The sequence below is a fragment of the Cucurbita moschata genome, unplaced genomic scaffold (genome assembly GCF_002738365.1).
Source record: "Cucurbita moschata cultivar Rifu unplaced genomic scaffold, Cmos_1.0 Cmo_Scf00002, whole genome shotgun sequence".
Lineage (NCBI taxonomy): Eukaryota > Viridiplantae > Streptophyta > Magnoliopsida > Cucurbitales > Cucurbitaceae > Cucurbita > Cucurbita moschata.
This window is the reverse complement of record NW_019268518.1, coordinates 3,148,568-3,156,713: the sequence shown is the minus strand read 5'-3', so window position 1 is coordinate 3,156,713 and position 8,146 is coordinate 3,148,568. Positions and strand designations below refer to the sequence as shown.

Below are 8,146 nucleotides of genomic sequence, written 5' to 3'. Positions count from 1 at the left end.
AAAAGGTTTTTTTTTTTTTTTTTTTTTTTTATATTATTATTCAAATGCAAGCCAACCATTCATCTTAGACAATGAAAGACTCGATAGAAAAAATTACAATTTAAGCTTTCAAACAGAACTCATTCACCTTTTTTTGCAACTTAAGTTTATTGGAAATAGAGATGAATACACAACGATGGTTCTAACCATTGCACTTGATGCCATAGCAATCTCATGAAAAAGGAAGACTTATCTCTTTTCTCCTCCAATTTGAAAGCATCAATCCTTTAGTCACAAAAGAATTAACTACTTTCTACACCACAACTTCCAAAATCCATAATCCAAAAAAAGCTCATAATCTGGGACAAAATCTCCAAAGAGAGAACTATCTACCCTTTCTTAGTCAATAAACAACTATAATCTATCCAACATGAATAATCTATATTTTGACCGACAAAGTAAGGAATGCTGATTTTTTNAAAAAAAAAAAAAAAAAAAAAAAAAAAAAAAAAAAAAAAAAAAAAAAAAAAAAAAAAAAGGAAAGAAACATGAATTTTTATTCATGGCTCAAAAACTATAATCGAGAGAAGGAAACTTGGATCTTAAATTTCAATCTTCAAAATTTAAACGGAGGTAGTTCAATCTGTTTAATCTTGGATTACATTTGTAGAAACAAGACTCACCAGGCCAAGCAGAAATGCCAATATGCTGAAGCACCGGTTGAGTGGGTATTGTACCCTCAACTTCAAGGACAATTTCTCCTTCGGAAAGATGAAGACTTCCAGTTGATGGGTGCAATCCATGTTTAGTTGCCTTAATAACCCTGTGAAACAGATATCGTGATAATCCTTTCCTAAGAGTGATATTAGTCCATAAACTAACTAATTCTGGAACAGAAAAGGTCATGATCCAGAAACAGATAGGTCCCACCTTAAGACTTCTTCAGTGACCATTTGATATTCACAAAAAAAATAAAATTAATATATAATAGTTGCAATATATTTCTGTTGCAAGGTGCAATTATCATACACGACACACAAGCTTGAATGTAACCGCATGTAATATAAAAACCTGAACATTAAACGACAATCATTCTAACAATGCTGCAGAAGCATAAACTGAGCAAAAGCGGATTAAATAATACTTTACTGAACCAAAAACATGAATCCAGAACTGACTAAAATCAACTTCATTAAAGAAACAAAAAACTAATCTTAAAAGAACAAACTTCAAAATACAAGATCATCCAAGGTGTATGTTTGATAACCATTTCATTTTCTGTTTTATGTAGAACAAAAACTGTATTTCACACATTTAAAGCTTTCTTAACTAAACCTGTATAAGTTGGAGAAACGATTTCGATCACATGTATAAAATCACACAATTGTCACACTAACGAAGCAAGTTCTTACTTTTCAAGACTTCTTATATACTTGTCAAAGACAAGAAAATGGAGTCGGTGACTTGAAGAACTCGTCAAAGAGTCAAAAAGATTGTGAACAGTTATGAGATCGGCAAGCGCAATGCAAGCAGGAGCTATCCGTGCAAAAGCTTCTCGTCCAACAGTTTTCTTGTCATCAACCTGATCATCATAATACAAGAGTTCTAAAAACTAGTACCTCAAAATCTCCGTCAATGCTAGCAAAACAATCTTCAAAGTACCCATCCTAGACATGAGATAACATAAGTGCCTATCAAGTTGCAGATAAGAAAACAAGAACGTTATGAACACGAACAGCCATGTTTTTAGAATTTGAATAAAATAGTGACCACTCTTCCTTATCCTCTACTTCCTCATTACTGCAAGAAGCAGTTTCCTACAGTTGGAAAGAGGATTTAGAAACACAATCAATTTCTTCTCTCCCTCTTTTATTGCCATCTTTGTAAATGAATTTTTTTTAAAAAAAGAAAACTAAAAGCTAAAATTATCCCAAATTCCGCCCCTCCACATTCCATCTCCAACCCCACGAGAAAAAAGAAGATGCATTTAAGTGATAATCTCACTCTATCTTACTAAATATCAATGGATATAATAATGGTAGACTGTCTCACTTGCGGCAGTGGTTCGGTTTCACTACCAGGGCACTCCCAAGCGAGCATCATGTCATATGTCAAGCGACGAAAATCCTTGTCACTTAAATAATCTGTACGTCTATTCATTGAATAGAGTGTTTGGTATGAGCAAAATTCCAACAAACTTCTAGAATAAGTTTCGGGTTCCTTATTAGCTTCAGGTTGCTCTGAATCAAAAATGTGTTGCATTTCTTCAATGGACGTTTGAAGAATCCTGCATAACAGAATTGCCTTTAGATGCATGAAATGACGATGACATAAAAGCTGAAGTCAATGTCGAGTTGTGGAGATTGCATAACAAATGCTGAATCCAAACTATGCCTTCAATATGACATGCAACATATCTTTAAAAGCGCTTAAATTATTGAAATCCTCTGGCTAAAAATGTGTAAACTGTGCAATAATGCAATAGTTAATGAAGAAGAACAAAAGGAAGTGATTAGTTTGATAGATATGCCTAATTTGAATGGACGGGCTTCACACATACTCGCATTATTGTCCATGGATCATGAGTGCAGCGATTGATTATTAATAGTCATATTCGAGTTCTTCCACAGTAACTAGAAAAATTCCCGAGAATCAGTCATTTGCACATGATGAACAACTAATCATCCTACGTCAAATCACACGTTAGAACAACTTTTACTGAAGTATATCACCAGTACGGCAGCATTTTATCATCACGCATGAATAACAGTCATAGTATCACAAAATAGATGGTAAACGCATCAAATTTTGAAGAAAAATAGCAGCTGATATTGTAAGATAAAGTATTTAGCATTAACATTACAATGCATGCAAACTCGTGCAGAAATATACAAGATAACAGCAAAGAAAACATTCGACCAATACAAAAATGAAGAAATACTTGGAACAACGAGCGACAACAGAATTTGCGAAGGAAGAGAGCTGAGGGATGGAATAAGGAGAATCGTCTCCATTCTTCGTTTTTTTGCGGTGAAAGATGGATCTGAATGTGTTGGGTTGGTTCTTTTTCAAGGTCTCGAATCCTGTACTTTTCACTTTCTTCACCATTATCTCGTGGAAACCAGATATTTGTCCAATTTAAGAAATTGTCGAATGAGCAATTACAAATTCAAGAAATGGATTGATCGAGAGATGATTTGCTCGATCCCTGTTGTAACCTTCACTTTCTTCGCCATTATCTCGCGGAAACCGGATATTTGTCCAGTTTAATTCGAAATTGTTGAATGAGCAATTACAAATTGAAGAAATGGATTGATCGAGAGAGATGATTTGAACCTGTTCGTAGTCAATGTTCCTCCAGTTCAGCCTCTCACATTATTCTTCCTCAAATCATCTGCTCTAATTTCCGTCGTGGAATGATCACATGCATTATTTCTTTCGTAAATCCTATTGTTTTAAAATTTTAAATTTTGTCTCCATGGTTCGATCGTTATTTGTTTCAATTTCGTGTTGCATCAATTTGATTGGATTGGTGTCTCAAACAACTCAAATAAAGTTACAACTCAATTCTCTGTTTTAGATTGAGTTTTTTTTTTTAAATTATTTTTTAAAAAAATATACTTATCTATCCGATATATTATATTAATAATTAAAATATTACACAACTCAAATATCAAATATCCACATATCACTGACATCAATTACAACATTAAATATTCTCAATCTCAGTAATAAAAATAGGTTAGTTCCACTTAATCTTTAAACAAAATTCAATTTGTTGTTTCCAAAAATTCAACTGAACTCAAATATAAAAAAACTTTATTTCAACCCGATTTTTATAGTTTGAGTTAGTTAATTCGAGTTTGTAGGTTCACGTGTCATTTGAGTTGACACTCTCGTAGTTTAATCAAATTTCATAAATATCTTTTTTTTTTTAATTTAAATATTTAATATTTTGATACTATATAATGTTTTAATCAGTTAAACTATGCTCAAATTGATTTATAATGGTTTATTACATTACATATCATACATTAAAGTGAGCTTACTCAATGATAATTGAATTGTTCGTTCTTTCTATGAAGTCGAAAATTCACATTGGAAAAAAAAACATTAATAGTTTGTTATTTGTTTAAAAGAATATTTATATTAATTCAATTACTCGTGACATTTTGGACGAATAATTGATACAGTAGTGATTCATAGGCTTTATCTGGATTAAATTTGAAATAATAACATTTAGATATATCAAATATATCAAATTTTTATCAAAATTTTAAAAATTTTATAATTTTTTTTTATATATATAAGTGTAATAATAAGATTTTTAAAAATAATATAAAAATCTTAAAAATAGATTAAACAATATATTTTCTAAAGATTTAAACATTAAATTTTCATAGTAATTAAATTAATATATTATTTATTAATATTACTAAAATAAGATTTTGACTTAAATAAATATGTGAATGAGCATAGTTAGAGATTAATACGGTAATAATATCATTAGGTATCATTTATGCAACATTATTTTAAAAAATAAAATAAATTATATAAGATAATTAGCAATTTTTTTATTTCATAATAAAAAGTTATTTTTTTTTTAAATAAAAAAAAAATCTTATTATTTGTTTTAAAAAGTTATTTTTTTTTTTTTATATAAAAAAGTCATTATTTTTTAATTTTTAAAAAGCTCCATTTTTCTTCGGTCCGCCTTTTCAGAGCTTATACGGTTTCCAACTTGAGTTGTGGACTTGAGAGAAGGATGGGTCAAACGGAGAGCGTAGCAGCAGCGGCATCGTCTCCGAACGATCTACCACAAAGCCGGAATCCGTCTCCAAGTCCTGTCTCCGGTTCCTCTTCCGAATCTCCCTCCATGGAGTCTCTAATTGCAGGTTCGTCGTCTTCTGACTGAGTTCTTCTTGTCTTTTTGTTCAGTTCGTATTCCTAGTGTCTATAAAAATGTATCTGTAGGCTAACGAAGCGATCTTTTTTATGTAAGAATGAATTGTGTTCAAGAAATTTAAATTTCGAGCGCTAAAAGATCTAATGAGTATCATGAATTTTGCTGAGTTGATTTTCTGTTCGTTTTATTGATATTTTCTTTCCTTCGTAGCATGTTTTAACTACATTCAGTTCTTGGAACGTTGCCGTGTTTGTATTGGAAGATTAAATAAGGATTTCTAAATGAAACTGAGGTTTCTGGTAGTTTGAGACTAAGCATTGAGTTGAAGAGAGCTTGTTGGAACATGCGGGAGGGTTACAGAATACATGAGCTTGTACTGGCAATACTTCACAAATGAAGAGCCACTTACTATCCAAATATGTGAAATACTAAGCTGACAGCACACAACTTAAAGTGGCCTATAGGCTAGAGGTAGGAGAGTTAATTCAATTTCATCAAGACATCGATCTTTAGTTCAGCTCTCTCATTTTGGAAAGAGGTACAGGAGGGATGTCAAGATAATCTCACGTGGATTCCTTGTTCTTCAGCACTTTAAATGAGTGATAACTATCGTCCACCATCAAATAGAGACTAGGATTTTTGTTTCATGTTTGGTTTCAATAGGAAGTTTGAATTGTTTGAAACGAGGGATAGCCTCTTTGTTCATTTTTAAAATTAACGTGGGGAAGAGAAGATTGTAGATATCCCATGACTTGCAAAACAATTTCAGCACATTAATTGTACAACCACCTGTGAAGAAGTCATCAGCTTCCATTTAGTGGTCGGTATTTTATTTTTTTGATTCTGTGAATAAGGAAATTTCATGGGTCTGTCTGTCGGCACTAGTGTACGAGGGGATAAACACAATGGACAACACTCGTTAGTTTCTTGCTGCTGAAGGTGTTCTTCAGGCTTCTAATCTGTAGCTTCTAAGTATTGGAGGGCCAAATTTGTCACGGATGAAAGTTGTATCAATCTAATTTGTGAGAGGTTACTTAAATACGTAGACCAGACTTCTTAGAGGAGTGCATCCAATCGAAACTTTTCCAGTGAAAACTTAACCTGATTGCACCATGCACTGCATGTGGTTTATTTTATAGTTCTTCATTGATGGGGAATTTTTTTGAGCAAAATGCTAAGCAATTGTTGCAGCCATACTACCATAAAACTGCTTTTTTCTGTAGACTAACAAGTGAGCTCGTGAGTTATTATTCAGGTAAGGGAGAATACTATAGAGTTCATATGAGCCCAAACTGAAAGTGCCTATGAAAAGAAAACCACAAACTACCACACGTCGGTTGTGAAATACTAAGCTGGCATCACAAGAGATGATCGAAAAAATTGAATGATACTGTCATTTAATCTGAAACAGAACGATATTATTTGTCTAGTGTAATTTAACAATTCTTTGTTTTAAGTTTATTAGGTTTAACAGATAAAATGTAATATTATTTGCAATTCCTGTTGTACTATTTTTGTTTGGTGTTAGATTTGAGAACATGTTTGATCATCAACAACGTTGTTGTCATTCGTGCAGAAGCTGCAGCTTATGGCAATGAAGCAAATGAGGTTTGTCCACTCTAAAGATCTAAGTTTTCTTTTGAAGTTGGAATTGCCAACAAAGAAGTTGACCTATGCTTCTTTCAGTCTCTTGAGGCCAAAGCTAACAGAGCGTTAGAGTGCCCCTGCATAGCTGACTTGCGTAAAGGTCCATGTGGCGTCCAATTTTCTGATGCTTTTTTTTGCTTCTTCAAGAGTACTGCAGAGGAAAAGGTAAGGCAAAAGATGGAACCACCCCATCCACTAACTTTTAAGTTACATTTTCAATCGTTATCCCTTAATTGTTGAGTCAATTTGTTCTCTATACGTTTGAAGTTTCATTGTGGTTCATACTTTTGCATTAGAACTTACCAAATGTCTTTGACGGTAGTGAGAGATAATTGGAATTCAAAATAGCAAATAGTTTGTACATTTAAGTTATTTAGAGTATGTTTTTGGTTGAAAAGTAGAAACAAGGGGCTATGACTAATCTTGTCTAACTCTGCAACTGATGTGCTCCTTAGATTAATATTACTTTTTCCTTTAAATTTTATTTATTATTTTTTATAATTTACTACATTAGGTTTATTTTCTGCTTTTCACTGAAGAGGAATGTAACTATGACATCCCACGTCGGTTGGGGAGAACGAAACACCCTTTATAAGGGTGTGGAAACTTCTCCCTAGCAGACACGTTTTAAAAACCTTGAGGGGAAGCTCAAAAAAGACAATATCTGCTAGCGGTGGACTTGGGCCATTACAAATGGTATCAGAGCCGACACCGGGCGATGTGCCAGCGAGGAGGTTGTTCCCCGAATGTGGGTAGACACGAGGCAGTGTGCTAGTAAGGACCCTGTGCCCAGAAGGGGGGGTGGATTTGGTGGGGTCCCACATCGATTGGAGAAAGGAACGAGTGCCAGCGAGGACGCTGGACCTTGAAGGGGGGGGGGTGAATTGTGAGATCCCATATCGATTGGGGAAGAGAATGGAACACCCTTATAGTGTGGACCTATAAGGGTTTTCCGTTCTCCTCCCTAGCATACGCGTTTTAAAAACCTTGAGGGGAAGTCCGAAAGGAAATTAAGCTTTAATGAAATAGAAATCTGAATTAGTAAAAGTATAAGAATTAAAGTGAAACAGGCATGGGATTGAAAGTTTGTTTGGTATCTTCAAAGAAAATTGTGGCACATACTAACAGCTAAATTGTGATTGGTTTTTTTCGAAGGGATCGGACTGCGTGCATCCTTTTGTGGCTTTGCAGAGCTGCATAAAAGCAAACCCTAATGCATTCTCAAAGGATGTATTGGATGAAGAAGAAGAGGAAGAGGAAAGGGAAAAACAGAAGGCTGAAGAGCCAACAAAAGATTACAGAATCATTCCTCCTTCATGGTCTAGAGAACCTCAAGCTCCCAAGTCCAAGCTTTAGCTCAGACCATGAGCTTCCATTTTGTCTGCCCTGGTATGAATGATTATTATGATTATTTTATTGGGGATGAGCCTACATTCTTCAAATAAATATGTTTGAAAATCTGCTAGTTACATTGTAGCAAATATTCCTGACTTTTAAAAGGTAAACAGTACACATGAACTTTACTCGAGTCTTAAACGACTTTAATACGCGAGAGCTCTTGTTTTGATTCTATATTAAATCACCAACAACCCAAATAACTAAGGTCCATGGGTT

At 33.8% G+C, this 8,146-nt stretch overlaps 2 protein-coding genes across 3 annotated transcripts in view; one reads left to right on the top strand and one right to left on the bottom strand.

Annotated features, from left to right (window-relative positions):
• Window positions 1-3,413, bottom strand: part of LOC111458683 — a 9,665-nt gene extending 6,252 nt beyond the window's left edge. Inside the window, exons 1-4 of one of the 2 annotated variants that reach the window (XM_023101472.1) lie at window positions 2,921-3,413; window positions 2,032-2,266; window positions 1,392-1,561; window positions 663-802 (exon numbers count right to left, since the gene is read on the bottom strand). In XM_023101472.1, coding sequence (XP_022957240.1) covers window positions 663-802; window positions 1,392-1,561; window positions 2,032-2,266; window positions 2,921-3,087 — 712 coding nt within the window. In that variant the 5' untranslated portion in view covers window positions 3,088-3,413. The remainder of the gene's footprint in view (window positions 1-662; window positions 803-1,391; window positions 1,562-2,031; window positions 2,267-2,920) is intronic. The other variant, XM_023101480.1, reaches the window with a different exon arrangement.
• A 1,276-nt stretch (window positions 3,414-4,689) lies between these two features.
• LOC111458724 (mitochondrial intermembrane space import and assembly protein 40 homolog) lies at window positions 4,690-8,071 on the top strand. Its single transcript, XM_023101517.1, has 4 exons — window positions 4,690-4,874; window positions 6,462-6,493; window positions 6,572-6,697; window positions 7,688-8,071. The coding sequence occupies exons 1-4, from the start codon at window positions 4,745-4,747 to the stop codon at window positions 7,886-7,888; spliced, it is 489 nt and encodes a 162-aa protein (XP_022957285.1). The 5' UTR covers window positions 4,690-4,744; the 3' UTR covers window positions 7,889-8,071.
• The last annotated feature ends 75 nt before the right edge of the window (window positions 8,072-8,146 follow it).

Bases quoted from the DNA above. Each gene is read 5' to 3' on its own strand.
- LOC111458724 (XM_023101517.1), top strand. From the start codon at position 4,745: ATGGGTCAAACGGAGAGCGTAGCAGCAGCGGCATCGTCTCCGAACGAT. The intron at 4,875-6,461 runs GTTCGTCGTCTT...TCATTCGTGCAG, and splicing joins CATGGAGTCTCTAATTGCAG to AAGCTGCAGCTTATGGCAAT. The intron at 6,698-7,687 runs GTAAGGCAAAAG...TTTTTTTCGAAG, and splicing joins AGAGTACTGCAGAGGAAAAG to GGATCGGACTGCGTGCATCC.